The sequence below is a fragment of the Trichoplax adhaerens genome, genomic scaffold (genome assembly GCF_000150275.1).
Source record: "Trichoplax adhaerens TRIADscaffold_2 genomic scaffold, whole genome shotgun sequence".
Taxonomy (NCBI): Eukaryota; Metazoa; Placozoa; class Uniplacotomia; order Trichoplacea; family Trichoplacidae; genus Trichoplax; species Trichoplax adhaerens.
In genome coordinates, this window is record NW_002060944.1 from 5,912,848 (window position 1) to 5,932,535 (window position 19,688).

Consider the following 19,688-nt stretch of genomic DNA (forward strand, 5'->3'; position numbering starts at 1 on the left):
CTGCAGAGTATGATATTATTTTTGCTGCTTTGAGCTGATAAATAATGCCGCTTTTATACATAAAAATATTTTATTACAGTATAGATCGATTGCTGTACATGATGCATGTTTATGATTGACATAAAGGATAGAATAATATGCTAAATCTAGAGTTTATAGATATTTCACTATATGTATTACTAAAATCTTCGAAAATATTTCTATTGCTGCCAGTAGTTAGGCATTTACAGCAGATTTCAAAATTTCATCACCACAGCCGCCAATCAATAGTAATATCTATTTTATAATAAATTTCAGTCTAAATATAATACAGTATTATAGAATTTGCTGATATTCACCGACTGATAGTAAGTAAGTAGTAAATAGTTTGCTGTTTATGTTATAAGATTTCATTTGAGTAGTATAAAGGTTTGCATACTGGCTGATAGAACCAACAAATTTTTTTTAAGATGTTGAAGGAATTTGCTAACAAAACTGCACATTCACAGAATAGTCTACGGAAAAGACATTTTATAATCACAGAAGGATTTATACACGAAAAATGAAAGTTACTAATTCGCTAAGCACAAAGAATATTCATATACTAATTTTCAATCAATGTGATATAAAAGTTTTAGAATTTTACATTGATATGGTGTATTCTTGTTACGATTTTATTTCAAATTTGTCGTAAGAAGACAATATTTCGGCTACCAGATTAAGAGCGTCAGCATCACTTAACAATTTTCTATGAATTAAAAACAAACAATAAACTTTACTTAAAATATAACTTACTACATGTAATGTACGTTTATAAAAGTAAAGGAATGGAATCCATAAAAGTAGTGTGTATAAAATTTGAACAATGCTAGTGACTTACTTCACTGATTCCTTAGCGTTTTCCGCAATTTGATGCAGCTGTTGTGAAGCGAATTGAACATTTTCTTTAGCAGAAATCATGCCATGTAGTTGTTGTTTTAAGATCGCATTATTTGCTTTAACTTCAATCAATTCCTTTTTTAGTTCAGCAACAACAGCTTCGGCATGAGTAGCTCTTTTCTATAATATCAAACAAATAGATTTTCTTCTTTATTTCAATTTAATTTCAAGTCAGTTTTAACATACTCGCCTCTTGTAGAATAATTTTATATCACATTACGAATTTATGGTACCAACTATGAATCCTGACGAAATTGATACAATTACACCAGCCATACTGTACTCAATCTATTACCTAGTGAGTTAATGTCATAAAATCTAAGTGATGAACTCGGCTAAAACGTTCTTTTATGCTAACGAATGTAAAATCTTTAACACCGATTTTAACGTTGTAAAGGTTAGCAAATACTCCGATGCTAATTAAACCATTGATTCAAATCATAGGCTATAATTATATTAACAGTTTTCGCTAAGGAAACATAATATTTACGGTCGCTATTTGTAGGTTTTGTTCAATTTTTTCTGTAACTTGTTCAAGAGCAGCAGTCTCTTCAGCATCTTTCATTCTGATAAGTTTTAAATTTTCTTTTAATTTTGATACTCTGTTATAACATAAACAGAAAATATTGCATTACTTTCAATGTAAATTTTCCTTCTTTATTGGCTTTAGGTAGAGCTTGCTTTTAGTTTCGGTAAACATATACTCGTATATAATATCATTTTTGCTTGTTTTAACATTCAATCGATGAAGCGTTGTTTAAAATACAATCTATAGTGATAGTTTTAGTATTATCAAAAAAAGAGGGCTATTGCAATTAAATAAAATGGCAATCATTGATCGCGTCTGTAAGATAACATACTGTGAAATAGATTCATCTCTCTCGGTTGTAATTTTCGCTATCTTTTTCTTTAAGTTTGAATTTTCAAGCCTTAACTGGAACAAGAACAGGATATAATTCAAAATAGTACTCCTTCATAATAGTAATATCAAGAAATTTATGCTTCGACAATATAATGCGCTATGACAATCTAGACGTGAAATCGGATCTAATAACAAATGTACGATCGCGCTATAAATACGATAACGTGATCTAATCGCATTAACCGACAAGTGCACGCATCAGGCTCTCCGGCAGCTATTCATGCCCCTCTTCTTTTAATTTATTTAATATTGCTAATCATGAATAGAGCTTGGCTATTACGTGATTAATGCCGTAAGCAATACCATAAAACACTCAGTAATGATAAACGGACGGTGAAACTACTCTTATATTTCCTAAAAAACAATCGTGAATCTACCTTAATCACGTCGTCATCATCTTGAGAAAATATATCTAATTTACTGCCACTAGCTTTTTTGGATTTATTCTTTTGCTTCTTTTTCGTCATTTCTGTTGTTTTATTTGTGCCTTCAAACGAAAACGGATTGACTTCTTCACCTTTTTCATCAGCTTTGAATAAAACGACAAGAATATTTTATCAAGATAGTATTCAAATTTTAAAGTAACATAATCATCCCAAGTACAACAAAACACGTAATGCATTTTTACTAATTATCCGTTAAAATCTATGAATCCCAACAGATCAATGAAATAGAGTACGGTTTCATTTTATACAATATTCAAATTTGCTAATGACGTACACGTATGTTATCAATCAATCGTTTAACCTCAATAATGTACATTTAACAAGTCTACATTTATTGATATATTTCATATGGATTTGTAGCGCTTTAAGCTTTCAAGGTTTTATTAAATGAATATTGTATCTATCTCCTAATAGAATATCTCGATCTAGCAACTTTCTACTCGTATCTTCTGTCATTTGATATTGTATTTTAATTTATTTCTTAAGAATAGTGTTACTGATTCCTTACACGTTTTACTTGTTGCTAGCAATCGATACTGTTGTAACCAGCATCGTATGCGTCAGTAGTACGTTACGATTTCATTGATCGATGAGTAAGGATTGATAACATAGACATAGCAAGGGAATTCATCTCAGCTTCATAATCTGTACTGATGCTGTATATTATTACTATAGTTATAGTAATCATCCAATAGAGCCTTCCTTAGTAATTATCTATCTACTATTAGTGCATTACGTTTGGCATGTTGCCCAACATGTAAATTGGCAGCAGATTTAAAGCAAAATGTCAGTCAGTATAGAATATCAGACAGTAAATCAGTATCTACTATGTCATACCTAATGTACTATTCTAAGCTTAGAAGTAAAGGATATTCTCATCGATTTGTAGATCAATAAGCAGTATCATTGACTTAAAAAATTATCCACAGTATCTCTTCCACTGTTTACTTTTACTGCATACCTGCAAGGTCCTCTTCCAGCACTTGTGCGATAGTCATGCTATGACTTTTTGAATGACTGCTGTCGCTATCCGATACAGTTTCGTCTACGAACTGTTGACTCTTGACAAAATTGGTAAAAGAAAAGGGATTGGCCCGGCTGGGCAAACCTTCAGCGTTCTGTTGATTTTCATCATCTATCTGGTACTGGCTGTCCTCCATGGCTCTCAGCTCTTTCCACAGTTTTTCATTCCATCCTTAACGACATCATTCATGGATGTACAGTATATTGGTAGCAACTCTAACACCACGTATACACTTTTATAATAATTATCTCTTGAGCTATAGCGACAGTGGCTGCACCTCAATATAAATCAATATGCTTCGAGAGTCTATAAGATTTACTCAACTCGAATTTGATCACTTCTTAAGCTTCCTAAGCTATCAATGGCTGCACCTCAATATAAATCAATATGCTTTGAGAGTCTATAAGATTTACTCAACTCGAATTTGATCACTTCTTAAGCTTCCTAAGCTATCAATGGCTGATGCTTTCACCTCAATATAAATCAGTATGCTTTGAGAGTCTATAAGATTTACTTAACTCGAATTTGATCACTTCTTAAGCTTCCTAAGCTGCCCAAAAGTCTGATGGCTATCGAATAATTCTTAACATTTGCTCTCCGCTGAATGAAATCCGAGGTGGTTGCCTTAGTAATACAGTACAGTACTGTACAGTGTACACTCTAGAAAACGAACTTTTAACCATAATAATACAGTACAGTACTGTATTGTGCATCTGACTACAGTACTGTACCGTGCTGTACTGTACTGTACTGTACTGCATCATGTGAGCACAGTACAAACCTACAGTACGGTACTGTAACATTACAGTACCGAGTACTCTAGCATCCCTGCAAGCATGCAACACCTGAATCCAGGAGACCCCTTTTAACGGCGATGATGGCTGATCACCAAGATAGCTCTGAATCAGATTATGGCGAGCTCGACAGTGAATTAATCGATTCGGTCTGTTCTTTAGCTTATTTGAACATATTATTGCATGTATGCTATGATCTTAGCTAACATAGAACTTATAACATTAGGATGAGAGTGGCTCTGAAGAATTAGAAGATGATAATGTAATGGATGACAGTTTAACAGACGAGGTAAGTCCCTTTGCAACATCTTTTATTTGTCCATCTTTTACACGATGTGTAGGATCGGCATACTGTATATTGTATTGATTCGCTATACGGGATAAGAAATGTGGTCAATGTCACTAGTAATAATCATGATATGGATAAAATCTGGCACCGATTATTACAAGAGATGTTTAAGATATTTCTCTTTACCTATTAGGGTGATGCTAGCTTGGAAGAATCGGACAATCAATTAACAGACGAAGAGGTATAACTTTATTCATTTGATACCATGAAAGTGATTATACTGTGAAGTACAGCAGGATAAAATGGAATGCAATAACTTGGTTGTTTCACTATGATCATATACAGTACAAACAATACCCTGTCAAAATTTCTATATAATTAGGGTAATGCTAGCTTGGAAGAATTTGACGATAATTTAACGGACGAGGAGGTACGTACAACTTTGTCTTTATTCACCTGTAACTATGACAGTATGAAAGTGATAATGATACAGTGCAGTACAATGGATAGACGAATGGAAGTTTAACGAAGCTATTTGGTTATTCCTATATTTTTATGTGAAGTAATCTAGTGACATGATAGTATATTGCTACTAGACTACTTTATGTGTTACTGCAGGTACATTGGTGCAGTTCTGATTTGAATCAATCTGTTCTAGGATATGGAAAAGGATATCCTTAGTGATGACAGTCAGGAAAATATTCAGGCGGTACCGGAAGAAGACTCCTCAGATGAAGAGGTTACTAACAATGACCTAAAATGTATCTTAAAAGTATCTTTTAACGAAGGAAATAGCGAACCATATATATCGAGTTCTTTTATTTTGTAATACTTATACTGCGCTGCTCACCTCCAGATATTAAACAGAGTGTACCTTGTATCGATCGTTAAAGTTTATGCTAAACTCTATTTTATAGCCACTGCGAACTCTTCACATATATTTTGAGGAGCTTGTTCGATTGAATATCATTAGCTATGCAGTATAGCTGTACTTCATATTATATGATAGCGTATCTTTCAATTTTGTACGTATAACTTTATTCATATATCATCACAAAGAATTGCTGTACAATAATTTTGATGTAATCTCGGCAAGTAAATGATAGTGAACAAAACAATACTTTAACTTTGAATAATTTGCAGCCTATGTGTTGAATCGTTTAAAACCTAAAGCTACATCAGATCTTTAATGCCGAAAGGGATATATTTGCAGTATACCAGTAACGAGATAATGTAGTATGTCTGCATTCGATGGATACTGTCATTTCTGTAAAGCATCAAGTCTCAATGATTGTATATGTATTTATTGAACAGTTAATGCATAACCATAAATGTAGATGACAACAATTTAGATCGTCATAGCATATTTATTCTAATAATGGATTTGACATGCAATTGACATTCTTTAATTTTATTTAATATAAATCGGTTAGCCACGAAATACCGTCGGCAATATCCCTATGAACTGGTACGATGACTATCCACATATCGGTTACAACCTTGGAGGAAAGAAAATCCCGAAGCCACTGAAAACCGATGAAGTGAGTATGATACAAGTTCTAACTCAATTTCTTGATATACTGTTACTGATTGCTATTAGGTAATGTAATACCATGGAAATTGTTCTAAGAATTGTTTTATTGGCTTTAGCTGGACAATTTCTTAAAGAAAATGGATGACCCAAATTTTTGGTATGGTGATTACCGTTAATATTGATATCGAACTCTTACTAACCTAAAAATTGCATCTCAGGAGAACTGTTACAGACAAAACTACCGGAAAAGAGATAGTTTTAACCGATGAAGAGTTAGCATTAATTCAACGTATACAGGATGGAAACTTTCCTGATGCGTCTTACGATCCTTATCAAGTTGGTTATTATTCATTGCTTAGTATGTTGTACTTAGCGTACTCTTTTACGTGTGTCTAAATGCACCATTATTATAACTTCCGATAGCCATATGAAGACTTTTTCACTCGTGAACAATTGATTACTCCATTATCAAATAAACCTGAACCAAAATCAAAATTTATTCCATCTAAATGGGAACATAAAAGGGTATGGAGGTTGATTGATAATTCAATGGTATCATTTTACGTTTTGCTAATATCAGAGAAAAAATATTCTGTCGTCTAGGTTATGAAAATTGTAAGAGCTATTAGAAATGGATGGATCAGACCAAGAGTTGAAAAGGACGCTAAACCACAATATTACCTATTATGGGACAAAGAAGGCCAGCAGGTAACATAGAAAATTGATATTTTAGAGATGGCATAGATTAGTTATACTCAAACAAATTCATACTTGCAATCCCCACGGCACCGTAGAAAGATCATCCAATGCATATTCCTGCTCCGAAATTAAAAATGCCAGGTAGTTCACAGATGTATATTAAAAAATTCTATAATTATTTTATACACATGTCTGAGAAAAAGTCACTTTTATCCACCGTATTTTAAAAGGTCATGAAGAATCCTATAATCCTCCACCGGAATACCTTCCGAATGAAAAAGAAGTCTGTACTTAATTCTAATAAGTGTGCAACTAGTGAAGTTATTATTAAGACATCCCTATGACTTTCAATAAATAGATTCAAGCTTGGATTGAAAAGGATCCTGAAGATAGAGCTCTAAACTTTTTGCCTAAAAAGTATATTGATCATAGTGTTTATGTGATCTACTTCCATCTTACTCTATACAAGTTAGTGTAACCATGAAAGATTAAGGGTTTTTTTCCATTTCGATTATTTCTTTGTGCTCGTAGATACCAGAATCTTAGAACAGTTCCCGCATACAATAAATTTATTCAAGAACGATTTGAAAGATGCCTTGATTTGTATTTATGCCCAAGACAGAAAAAAGACAGGGTAAGGCACTTTGTTATTAAAGCCCAGCGTTCTGCTTGTACACTTAGCTTGCTTCTCTTTAATTTTTAAATCATTTTCATTTGATAGATACAAATTGACCCAGATGAACTCTTACCAAAATTACCTAAACCAGCTGATCTCCAGCCATTTCCGTCATCTGAACGAATTGTATATATTCTTTTGCTTAATTTATTCGATCAAAAAATAAATTTCGATAAATTTATCAAGCTACATATCTATTCCACAAGGTTTATAAGGGCCATACATCAATTGTTAGGAGTATCAGTCTTAGTCCTAGTGGTAGATGGATGGTTTCAGGTCAGTTTATAAAATTATCGAATTTTTTCACGTAATTTAAGAGTAGAATATCTAATAAATTAGTAAACTCTAACATTTTGTCGCGAAATATCAACAGGAAGCGATGACAAGACTGTTCGATTCTGGGATGTTGATATTGGTAGATGCATCAAAACCATTACATTTGAAGATTCAATTATGGTAGTATCCTGGTGCCCAAACCCGATGGTCAATTTGGTATTGATAGCTTGGTAAAATAATTACAATATGGATCTAACGCATATAACTAAGTACTGTATTGACGTATTGATTTTTCTTAATGTAATCGAAGCGGTCAGCAAGTTAGGATTATTAATCCTGCTCTCACTGAAGATGATAAGGCTAAAACTAATGTAACAGATGAAGTCATAAAATCAATCCCAATAAGTAGTTCACAGGGTACTGAAAGTTTAGCAAATACTTGACCTTATGACTTATTAAATTTTATTAAACTTCCGTCATTAATTTTTGGTAAACTTGTGGTCTACGGTTAAATTCAGAATAAGCTTTTCTATAAAATTTTAGACAATTCGGCAAAGTGGATTATGTCGGATGAAAACAGCTACAACACGGGAGAGCGGATTGTCATTAAGTGTTCGAATGTAAATTGCAATAATTAATTAATAATAATTTCTAAAGATATGATATTCTAATACCTAGATTCATAAATAACGTAACTGTTGAATGCTTCAGAATGTAGATTGTATTACATGGCATAATAAGGGCGACTATTTCGCTACTGTTCATCGAAAAGGTAAATTTGTTAACGTTAAATCGTTTTTGCTATTATTTCCAAAAATTTATTTTGTTATGAACTACCAATTTAAAATTTTCTAAAAGGAGGAAATAAGTCAGTACTAGTTCATCAGCTATCAAAGGCCCGCACCCAAGTATGGTTAACCTTGATTTCGTTACTGCGATGTTCTATATAATCTTGGATGTTTTTTTGTCTATAATAAGCTGAATGGAATGATAATAATTATATTTATAATCGTGTAGGTTCCATTTAAACGTTGCCGTGGCCTTGTGCAATGTGTTCAATTTCATCCTAATAAACCATTTATGCTTGTAGCGGTAGGAATTTTAAATCGGCAAATTGATGCATTTTTGGCAACAACAATTGATGCAAAAGTGTATTAACTGCTAATCTCTTGATGTTTTAGACTCAAACATATATACGCATCTATAATCTGGTAAAGCAACAACTCGCTAAGAAGCTATCTAGTGGAGTAAAGTGGATATCGAGCTTAGCTGTCCATCCACAAGGTTAAATTTAATGGATTGATTACCTTCAGTAGCTTCTAGTGTTAGAAAGATTGAAAGAAATATTACAGCTATCCCGTTATTGTTTCTTACAGGAGATAATATCATCATTGGAAGTTACGATGCACGTTTATGTTGGTTTGATGTTGACTTGTCTACCAAGCCATATAAAACCTTAAGGTATTCATACACTGTATAAGCCATAGTATTCTTTTACGTTTTCTAGTTTAGCTAATATGCATGTAGATCTAATGTCTAATTTAATATAAACTGTATTATGTTTCGTTGCTAAATAGGCAACATAAAATGGCTATTAGAAGTGTGGTTTTCCATAAATGTTATCCCTTATTTGCATCTGCAAGTGACGATGGCACAGTAATAATTTGTCATGGCAGAGTTTTTAAGTAAACGGAATTCATACTGAATAAAGTTTATATTCGTGCAGTAAATGAGATCTTGTCGGTACTAAACTTTTATATAAATTTATGTGGTTACCAATCTAGTGACCTAATGCAAAATCCTCTAATAGTTCCTGTTAAAATTTTACGAAGTCATACCATTTCCAATGATCTCGGTTAGGGAGCGAAACATTAATACGTTTTTTTAATCTAGTACTTATCCTTAGCATCAATATATAAATATGAAAGGTCTCATTTTTATTATTTCTATTAATTATTGACAGGAGTTTTAGATTGCACTTTTCATCCATCGGAACCTTGGCTATTGAGTGCCGGAGCTGACGGCACAATCAGATTATATTCATAACTGCTAATTGGTAATATTCTACTATACGAACGAATATCATAAACAGCTATATCAACGGTTACAATAGCCGGAATAAATTCCTTCTGTATGATAAAATTATATGATACATGAATAAAAGAAGTGTAGATCTTTTTTCTTACTTCTTTAGCGTATCTAGCCAATTATTAGAAAAAGCAAAACATTTTCCTTATTTCACCTAATTTTGGATATGAGATCTAAACAGCTTGTAAATAAGTTTTAATTATACTGCTTCATTTAGCATTCTTTGAATGACGAACAGATTGTAGTGGTATCGCAACGACAATCTGTCAAGTTAATATTTATAAAGTCAGACAATGAAATACTCACATTAAACATACATCAAGGCCGTAAGTACAATAATTCGAGATAAAGAATTGCTTCAGTTTTTCCAAAAGAAAATGAAGACAATTCCTACTTATAACTAGAGTATTATTAAATAAGTGTACAATCGCCTCCTTTTTGCCCTCCCTGCAATCTACCTTCTACTCTTTCAATTTCCTCTAAAGCGCCTAGAAATACTTGTATGGCACTCTAATAAAATAAAAAAATACGCGTATATAGTAGATTGAGATTTTTAATAATATGTCGGTGCTAACAGAAGTTAGAAAGGTATGATCTTCATAGAATTAATAGTTCAATATAGTCTTACAAAAAGCATACGCATTAATATGGAAAGCATACCTCATGACTTTTAGCAGTGGATTCTACAAATGTTGCATTCCATGAATTTGCAAGCTTTTTTCCATCTTCTGAACTAATAACTCTGAAAATAAGTTTATTACAGCAAACGAATAAATGTCAGTGAAACAATCGCATATAAATAAAAACATCTCTGCGAAATGATAGGTGTAAGGCTTACCTTTCCATGTGCAAATCGCTCTTATTGCCTACCAATATCATTGGAACACTGATAAAAATGGCGCAGATTTTAGAATGATTACATTAGATGTACTGAAGTTTAGCTGTGAGCATTATAATAAAACATTTATTTGAGTAATGTTAATATCAAACTTACTGAGTCGTCCCGGTCATATCTAGTAATTTTTCTCGTACATCTTTAACTACTTCAAAGCTATTCAAAAGGCAGTAGTAATTATAGTTACTAAGACACATGCTATTGTAAGATCAATTTTAAAGCCAACTTATAGCAAGGAATATTCACCTCTTATTGCTAGTTATAGAATATACCAAGATGTAACCGTGAATATCCATAAAATAGGATTGTGGCAAGACTGCATACTCATCCTGTTGCAAATTGTTCATCGCAAATGTAATTATTAGATAATATCGAAAGCTAGTAATTACAAATAACATGGTTTGTACGAGTGATAAAGATTTCATAAAGAGTACTTTTAGAATTACGGTACAAGATGAACGACAACAAGTTAAGGACAAATTTATTAAGTTAAAAGATTATTCTACTGTTACGACAAAAAGTCTTACCTGGCCAGCCGTATCAACAATAGTTGTGCGGTATTCTATCCCCCTGTGTTTAATAGTATGTTCAAAGGCTGCATAAAGAAAAGGACTAAAATTAAATTATAATCTACTTGGTAGATCCTGTAGACTGAGTGTAGAGTTATGGTGTGCAACATGATAAATATCGCAAACTACTATTCAATGTACGTTATTACTGTCAGCTTTTCGCAATCGTAAGTAGTTATCATAATGATTAAAGATATATTGAATTTAAATTTTAATGTCATGGTAAGACAATATAGCAAATTGAGGTACCAATAGCCCTAGTGACGATAATCATTACAGTAAGGCAAATTTCGACTACTCATCAAAGTTTAAAAAATATACGATTGTACTATCTTACAATGAAATATAACGTACTAAGCTATTTATGAAGTTAATTGAATAAACGAGATACGAATAAATAATTGATTGGAGGATAAAGCCTAAATCTTCTAGATAACAACTACAGCGAATTCTTAAGATTGATAGTTGGTAGAGGTATTCTTCGATTACTGTAGTTTTTAAGCACAAGTTGCATGTCCAATACTTGTGGAATAACCCAGGCACTTTATAGCAGAAGCTACGATAGAACTTTGTATGGGTAACAATTTTTGTATTCTAAGTTTAATGACTACTTTACATTCCTGTCGATATGGAGTAAATCTTAGCATAACTTAGCAAAGAAACTTACACCCGCCAATAGTAGGATCGTAAGAGGCCACAAATTGATTATCAACCAATTGAATAATAAGAGAGGATTTCCCTAGTTAGTAAATAATATAATGTTCATTAATAATTGCATTCTAGGAAGTATGTGCAAATAGTGAAAGAGAATCATCCACTGTTGTAGAAAATATTGTCACTTTGAGATTGAAAAAGAATGGTTGCTGGGTTAATTGAATATTATACAGTAGTGTTTGATTGCTGCCCAGGGGATATCAATTTTGTATACTTTACAATAATAACTCGTACGTCGTGATAAGCTGTTGATATGTCGTCTTTATCCATTGGATACTTACGTTACTCAAAGCTTCTATTTTGCAGTAAGACTAGATCACTGTAGGGTCTTGAAATTTAGCCAATTTAGGTGTATTTCCTTGATTGGATTGAATTACGATTACAAATTGACCGATTTGTACACTCTATAATACAGTACAGACGTCCATTTCATCTTGCAATCGTGGTTGAATAAAAGGCTACAATGGAGTCTAAATAATGGATCAACTTGGTGACTATTGAAAATCACATCCATTAAGTTTAATAGAAGCTAAAAGCGACGTTTACCTCATCCTTAGTGATAGCATTCTATCAAGAGGAATAAAAATGACCAATCATTCCAATTTACCCTATGATAAATACCTGGTGGTGCTCTATCAACTGATGGAAATACGTTACACTTACGAGAGCAGCATTGACGACTACATCAATGTCTGGATTTTTGGATTGCTACTGTACTCGTCGTATGTCTATCTCGTTTTTCATCGAAGAGGAAGGATACACTAAAGTGAAAATCATCATCCAGCAAGTCTAACAACTCATTTTGATGATCATTATCCTCCATCATGTGTTGATCGATAGTAGAATTATCGTATTCGATAAGTTTTTTTTTTCAATAACGATTGACTAGATACGTTTATTTACCTCCGGTTGATTATCTAACAACATACCACTTCTCATCACTGCACTACAGTATACATCCTACGTACGTACACCTGTAGCAGTATGGAAACTCAGCCTGAAGAATACCGTCCCACTTGGTTGTTTTGTATTGGATATCAAGCCGAGACACAACTACTTTCAACTAGTTAAGTCATTATATTCATTCAATGGTGAAAGAAATGATCATCAATAGTGGTCATTGCTTATTCTAACTTGTCTTCTATCAACTTACCAACTTGCCTAAAGCCTAACACACATAATTTTCTCGATTTAGGCGGCATGATAAATTATAACCAGTCTGAGTGAGGCAAAAACTTGCTGATGGCAATCAAGCACAGTAAAATTGAACTAGTCCAAAGACTCTAAACCATAATGACCGTCATGACAATCGGTTACTGTCCACTGTCCAATGTACTGTAGTCCTACAAAGCGTACTGTACTGTACTGTCGACGTTTAGTACAGTACTTGATTTATTATCAAATTGAGCAAATGACACAACACTTGTACTGTACTTGTACAGTACAGTATATGTCATATACAGTACTGTACACTGTACACTGTACAGTATGGCGGCTACACTACTTCGCTTTATTAGGCTAGGTTAAAGTAGATCCAGATCGATCCCCCCCTTTTTTTTTTTTACTGTCATGGAGCTTAGGGGTAGTGATATCAACCATGAACTACCCAAAGAAAACTAGTAGTCTGTGCATCCACTGCACTAACTAGCCAACCAACCGCAACGTTAACATGCACTAATAAGATGGTCTAGTAGTCCAGGGACTCCGGTGTAGTTACCGAACTGTACAGTATGTGTATGACGGCTACACAACTTTGCTTTATTAGATCCCCCTTCCTTTTTTTTTACTGTCATGGAGTTTCGGGGACTGCCCAAAGAAAACTAGTAGTCTACTGTGTATGTATCCACTGTACTAACGAGCCAACCAACCGCAACGTTAACATGCATTAATAAGATGGCCTAGTAGTCCAGGACTCGGTATACAGTAGTTAGCAAATTTAGCAAATGACACAACACTTGTACTGTACTGTATGTGTATATGGCGGCTACACTACTTCGCTTTATTAGATCCCCCCCCCCCTTTTTTTTGGTCACTGACATGCAGTTTAGGAGTAGTAATATCAACCATGAACTACCCAAAGAAAACTAGTAGTCTGTGCATCCACTGCACTAACTAGACAACCAACCGCAACGTTAACATGCACTAATAAGATGGCTTAGTAGTCTATGACTCGGTATAAGAGGTCTGGTATACAGTTTGATTAGGCCGTTTGTTGTTGTTAACATATTGCAGCTGATTTAGTAGTATGATACTGATACAGTACCTACACAACAATACTATTGATAGCGCTCTATTTTAGAGACATGTTTGCCTATCCAATTGACTTCATCTATAGCACCAGGACAGCTGCAATTTGGACAAAAATGCCCAAGAAAATGATTCGATTTGGCTATGAAATGAAAAACTAGAACATACGATATTCCACTGTACTGTATAGTGTACAGCATAAGGCTCAAGACAATGATTTGATTGATTTTATTTTCGGTATGCCTTTGCTACACGGCATTTTTGCATCATCGCCACTTTTCATGAAGAAAAACTAACAGAAATTCAGCAAGTCTTTGTCTTAAATAGGCCAGAAAAGCAGGCGTACATACTGTATACATACGTATTTAAATAGTAGAGGAATAAATGAGTATGCCGGGATGGCTGTACTTTACAGCATCCAGTCCAGTATCAATCATTTTCTCTGGGCTAGACATTACTTACTATAAGAGTATAATTATATCAGATCCTATTGAACCAAATGCAGAGGCCTAATAGTTATTATTAATAATCCAGTATAAAGTGCACGTTTCCATTTCGAAATGCGATTTGAACCTACAATAGTCGAGCAGAATAATCAACCACATAAGACTTGGCTTAAACCGGTAGTTTACTTTTCATTTCTTGACAATTTCGTTGATATGATGCCTTAGTTTATAGGTGTAAGGATGCTACTAACACCATTAGTATAATTATTATGATGATAATAACATTTCAGTGAACTTATGTAAGTTTAGGACATGTTAATATTAATCTTAAATTAAATAGGCTTTACCAGTGGACGTAAGTTAATAGCAGTATTGAGTAGCAGGTAATTTCATAACGATACAATGTACTCCGTTATCTATTCTGTTACTAGCATAATAATAATTTTCCCTGAAATTACCTACTGTAGTTTGCACTCTATTTTAACCATAACCTGTGTATGAGCTTTTGCTCTTTCTAAGTCATCACTTTCAAAAACTATAAAAATGGATAATATATTAGAATTTATTTTACTTTTCGATGTCAATATTACACTTCGTACTCTCAAGAGCAAACGGTGGATAGCTTCAATGCGTTGAGGTCTGTCGGATGCTCCTTAATGAACGGCAGAATGGAGCATTTTTGCCTTTAATGAATCAATTTCACTTTGCTTTTGTTCCAAGGAATCATGACATGCAGCTAGTTCTTGAATCATCAGATTCATTTCTTGTTCCGAACTCGCCCGTGTTTCGCACAGTATCTGTATTTGTGCATTTTTAGTGGACAATTCTTTCATTAACTCTTCCTTTTTTGCTTGTAATTCCCTTTTAGCCATCGTTTCATCATCTTGCAGGGGATAATATTGGTTACCCATATTAGCTTTATCTTTGGCAATTTTGATTTCATTTTGAAGTCGATAGCATTCAATGACTTTGTCTTTGTAGGCTTCTTTACTCATATCTAACCTAGCGTATAAATCTGCAACCTGCCGTTTTAGGTTAGTATTTAACTCAACTGCGAATTTCAGATTGGTTTGGGAATCCGATAATCGTCGATACAAAGCTTTTCCTTTTTTCACTGCATCCACATGTTGTTCTTCTAAATGTTCGTGAGCAACATACAGCGCCATTGTCGAATTTTTAGCGCAAGTCTTTTCTTCTCTCTCTTTATGGCGTAGTTCACGGCTTAACCTTTCAATTTCATCTTGATAACTTTTCGATTCTTCCTGGAGTATTCTAATAATCTCTTCAAAGTCACTATTATGATTCTTTTCTATAGTCAACGCATCAGTGCATTTCTTAACTTCTAATTCTATTACTTGAGCGCAATCAAGCAACGTACGACTATCGAAATTCTCAGCTTCTTCATGGTCATCCTTCCGTCTCAAGATATTTATACTGCCTATTAATGAATCCTTGACTAAGGTATCGTTGGCTTGTGATGATTCCATCAAACTCTCTAGATGACTAATTACATCTTTAAGTTCGTCGTTTCTTACGTGGGCATTTTGTAAATCATCATTGGATTGATTTAGCATATCTTTGATGGTAGCTATCTCGGTAGTATTATTTTCGATAATCTCTTGCAGATTTGTAATCATTGCTTTTAGTTGTTGGTTTTCCAGTGATGCATTATCTACTGTAAGGGAATATTGGCCTTTCATTTGCTCACTTTCGGAAAGTTTATCTAATGCTGATGTTAAACGATCTTCGTAGGAGGATAAATTGATAGCCATCTTCTCTTGCTCTAGTTCTAATTCATCAATCCGTTGTGCTTTGGCTTGATTATCCGCTCGTACTTGCTCTACTTGACTCTTTAACATGTTTACAGATTGCTTGCTTTCTGCCAGTAAAGTATCAAGCGCGTCTTTTTCAATTTTCATACTAGATAATTGACTCTCCAATGTCATATTAGCAGCTATCAAATCTTCAAATGATGTCGGTATAGTTTCATTGTTATTCTGTCTACTGACAACTACTACATCGCCTTGAACATTGAACAAGTCCAGCCAGTCATAATCATTATCGGCTTCATCCAGTTCAAGAGGAAGGATAGTGAAGCTACGACTTACTGCAACCAATCGATTTTTATGATTCATATAGCACAGTTGATAAGTACTTTCAGTGGTAATTTCTTGTGGGATTGGTAATACATATTTGTTGATATGCGTATCATTGGAGCAATCAGTGCCGACATATTGACGCAGCAAGCAATCTTCTTCTGATTTCCATCCAACCTTGAATAATCCGATCCAATCGCCATCATTGCAATTGGATTCTTGCACTCCCTCAACATCAAATTGTATGTTATCTCCTCGATGATATCGACCTTGAATATTGGTGAAAGAAATATCAACTTTGAGTGATGATTTGGCCTCCATCATTGCGTTTAAGATTTGTCAATAGGGACTGTTAGGGATGTTTTTTTTTTTTCTTCCAATGCACAAGACTGACAGCCAGTCGATCACAACAACAAGGCGAAAGAAGTTTGTTACAGTACTGTTTGTGATGGGTGAATGATGCGGTATTTGTACTTTGTAAGTAAAGTACAAAGTACGGTAGGCTAGAGTGCGATGTCCAATCATGGCAGTACTGTACACTGTAGTGTAGTGTACTGTACTCTACTGTACTCTACTATACTGTACTGTACAGTACTGTACAGTAGAGTATTTCTGCACGGTCATCTCTCACTGAGTACTGTACACCACACGTAGCGTACAGTACTGTACTGTACTGTAGTCAGTGACACGTCCGCATAGTGAAAGTATAGTTATAACGGTCCATTACGTCACGACTACAACGCACTAAAATTAAAATATGACAGCACAGTCAGGGACTTGTAATGAAAGTAATACTGGCCTTTACAAAGTCCCTGGGTACAGTGCTGTAAATTGGAAAGATGGAGATACTACTCTATGAAAAATAGGCATTTATTGACATTGATTGGCAAGTCAATACGCTAGAGTGGATGTACAGTAGGTACAGTATGGGGCTTCAAATTCCGGTGGCTCACAAGGCTCCGCGCATACGCCGTAAGAACTGGTGATACGCTACAGAAATGATGTCACACAATCTTCAAGTGATATCGCGCAAACTTGAATTTCATCAGTTCTTACGGCGTATTGCGCTGAGCCTTGTAAGCCACCGGATCAAATAGCTGCTCATTAATTCATTCATGAATTAATGATACTGCTGAGATGATGCAATCTAGTGTGCCACTACAGTACTGTACAGTGTACACAGACTGTCATGGACTACGCAAAAAAGACCTGCAGACATAGCTCATAACGGTTCGAACCGAATCGAACCTTTCTCAGGTCTACCTGCACTCTTGCAGTTGCGTATCAGTACTGAAGTAGTCCATGATACTGAATCATAGTCATGACTCAGAAAGCTCTACAGTGCACAGTACATGACGCTACAGTACTTACTGTAAAAGAAAGAATGAAAGTACTGTACTGTATCGTACGGTACGATACTCTATTCCCATTCAGCCAGGGACCAATGAAGGCTTCAAAGCTTGACTTCTATACTGTACAGTACAATACAGGAGTGAAAATCCAGCAGTGTTTTCAGCACACGATAAGTTTCCAAATTTGCCATTTTCCAGTCCCTGTACAGTAGCAAGTTTTATTTTTAGTCATGATTGTGCTAAGGTAAAAATGACCTACCTGGATATTTCTTTCCCACCAAGTTAAAGTTGCCCTTATTAGGTGAACAATAACAACATCCAAGCTGTGTATTCGTCATTATCTCGTGGGGATATCATTAGTAACAGTACAGTCAGTCAAGAACCTTTCCATAGCCGGCAGTCACTCCTTGAACTTAATCAATCTCGACATGGTTTGGGAACGTTTTATTAGGTAGGTTGAATTACCTTTGATTGCATGATGCAAATGGTGAATGTTGAATGAAGAGATAGGTTGAGAACAGAAATATTATTCAAGTACACTTTGTCACCTTAAATAGTTTGTACAGGGGTTGATTAGTCATCACAATGAACTACACTTGCTTTGATGTCGTACTAGCTTGCATAGTAACTGCATGACATAACTAAGCTACGTGTCAATCCAGCATGACAGCAATTGACAAGGTTAAAAATTTTTCAAATTTCTCAATCAGCTTCTTCATCGGCTTCTATTTTCTTCTACAGTATCGATAGACTGTTGTAGTTCGTAATACACCAGAAAGTAAGCTTTTTCATAAAGTTGAAGATGATACCATGATACGATTTGATTTGAAATCGTAGAAGATGACATGGTAGGTAATTCAAAATTGCAACTCAGCCTTTCCTAGTAGGGTATACGCGATACAAGTGATTGCATCGCATATAATATACTTTATATATTCTACTTGCTGCCATGTTATTAAACAATCCATCATGTAACGGACTTTGTAAGCAATCCATGATACAATCGTTTATCGCAATTCTTTAAAGTAGTAATATTCTGAAACAGAGACACAACAATCATTTACAAATAATTCACTACAAGTACTCATTCATGGATCTTGATTCTTCAATTAAAGTAACAATATTCTGAAATAGATAGAGTAATAATTGACAAAGAATTCACTGAAATGATACCATCGTCAATCTTTATCAAAGTAATAATACATCGTATTCAAGAAATAGAGATACGGTAGTAATTGAGAAATGATTCATTCTCAGATTCGGTAGGGTAAAAGTATTACTGCAATAGATATAGGTGAATTGGACTTTCTTTCGACCTTAGTCATTCAGGTTGAACTAAATCTATAAATTTACAATCCTCTACAATCGAATGCTAATATTATTATTTGTCATTACCAAGCCGATTTGCAAGCCAATATTTAACGGAAAGGGTAAGAATAGCATTTCATGATTTAATTATTATCCTTAACAAGAATGAATCAAACATTATTTCCAATCTGTAGCTGGCCAATTCCTACCTTATGCGTAGGCTTGCCCAATTAACTCATTATCATTACCTCAAAATGCGGAATGTGGGTGAGTGCATAGAATAGACGTAATGCATTGAAATTCAGTTGCACAATGGCTGGATTTGCGTTTTGTAAAATATAATTTGAACATTTCTGAGGTAATCAAATATAGCTTTCAGTATGATTGCCTTTCAA

At 34.3% G+C, this 19,688-nt stretch overlaps 4 protein-coding genes across 4 annotated transcripts; 1 reads left to right on the top strand and 3 right to left on the bottom strand.

The window, feature by feature from the left end:
• Positions 1-216: 216 nt before the first annotated feature.
• TRIADDRAFT_53569 (uncharacterized protein) lies at positions 217-3,446 on the bottom strand (the record flags this gene model as incomplete). Its single annotated transcript, XM_002110002.1, has 7 exons — positions 217-276; positions 419-494; positions 860-1,038; positions 1,448-1,520; positions 1,779-1,852; positions 2,218-2,369; positions 3,248-3,446. 7 exons carry the CDS (start codon positions 3,444-3,446, stop codon positions 217-219), a joined length of 813 nt encoding a protein of 270 aa, XP_002110038.1.
• A 2,383-nt stretch (positions 3,447-5,829) lies between these two features.
• TRIADDRAFT_20780 (uncharacterized protein) lies at positions 5,830-9,624 on the top strand (the record flags this gene model as incomplete). Its single annotated transcript, XM_002109447.1, has 22 exons — positions 5,830-5,934; positions 6,044-6,084; positions 6,146-6,263; positions 6,351-6,452; positions 6,531-6,635; positions 6,722-6,770; positions 6,857-6,909; positions 6,985-7,043; positions 7,158-7,260; positions 7,348-7,428; positions 7,509-7,582; positions 7,680-7,808; positions 7,889-7,995; positions 8,122-8,198; positions 8,290-8,350; positions 8,437-8,486; positions 8,596-8,670; positions 8,760-8,862; positions 8,955-9,039; positions 9,156-9,263; positions 9,363-9,433; positions 9,542-9,624. Coding segments are annotated over 22 exons (1,839 nt in total), but the record flags the coding sequence as incomplete, so codon positions are not given.
• A 453-nt stretch (positions 9,625-10,077) lies between these two features.
• Positions 10,078-13,046, bottom strand: TRIADDRAFT_53571 (uncharacterized protein; the record flags this gene model as incomplete). Its single annotated transcript, XM_002110003.1, has 8 exons — positions 10,078-10,176; positions 10,327-10,408; positions 10,505-10,552; positions 10,661-10,717; positions 10,808-10,890; positions 11,089-11,156; positions 11,798-11,869; positions 12,998-13,046. The coding sequence occupies 8 exons, from the start codon at positions 13,044-13,046 to the stop codon at positions 10,078-10,080; spliced, it is 558 nt and encodes a 185-aa protein (XP_002110039.1).
• A 2,144-nt stretch (positions 13,047-15,190) lies between these two features.
• On the bottom strand, positions 15,191-16,954 carry TRIADDRAFT_53572 (uncharacterized protein; the record flags this gene model as incomplete). Its single annotated transcript, XM_002110004.1, has 1 exon — positions 15,191-16,954. The coding sequence occupies one exon, from the start codon at positions 16,952-16,954 to the stop codon at positions 15,191-15,193; it is 1,764 nt and encodes a 587-aa protein (XP_002110040.1).
• Positions 16,955-19,688: the final 2,734 nt, after the last annotated feature.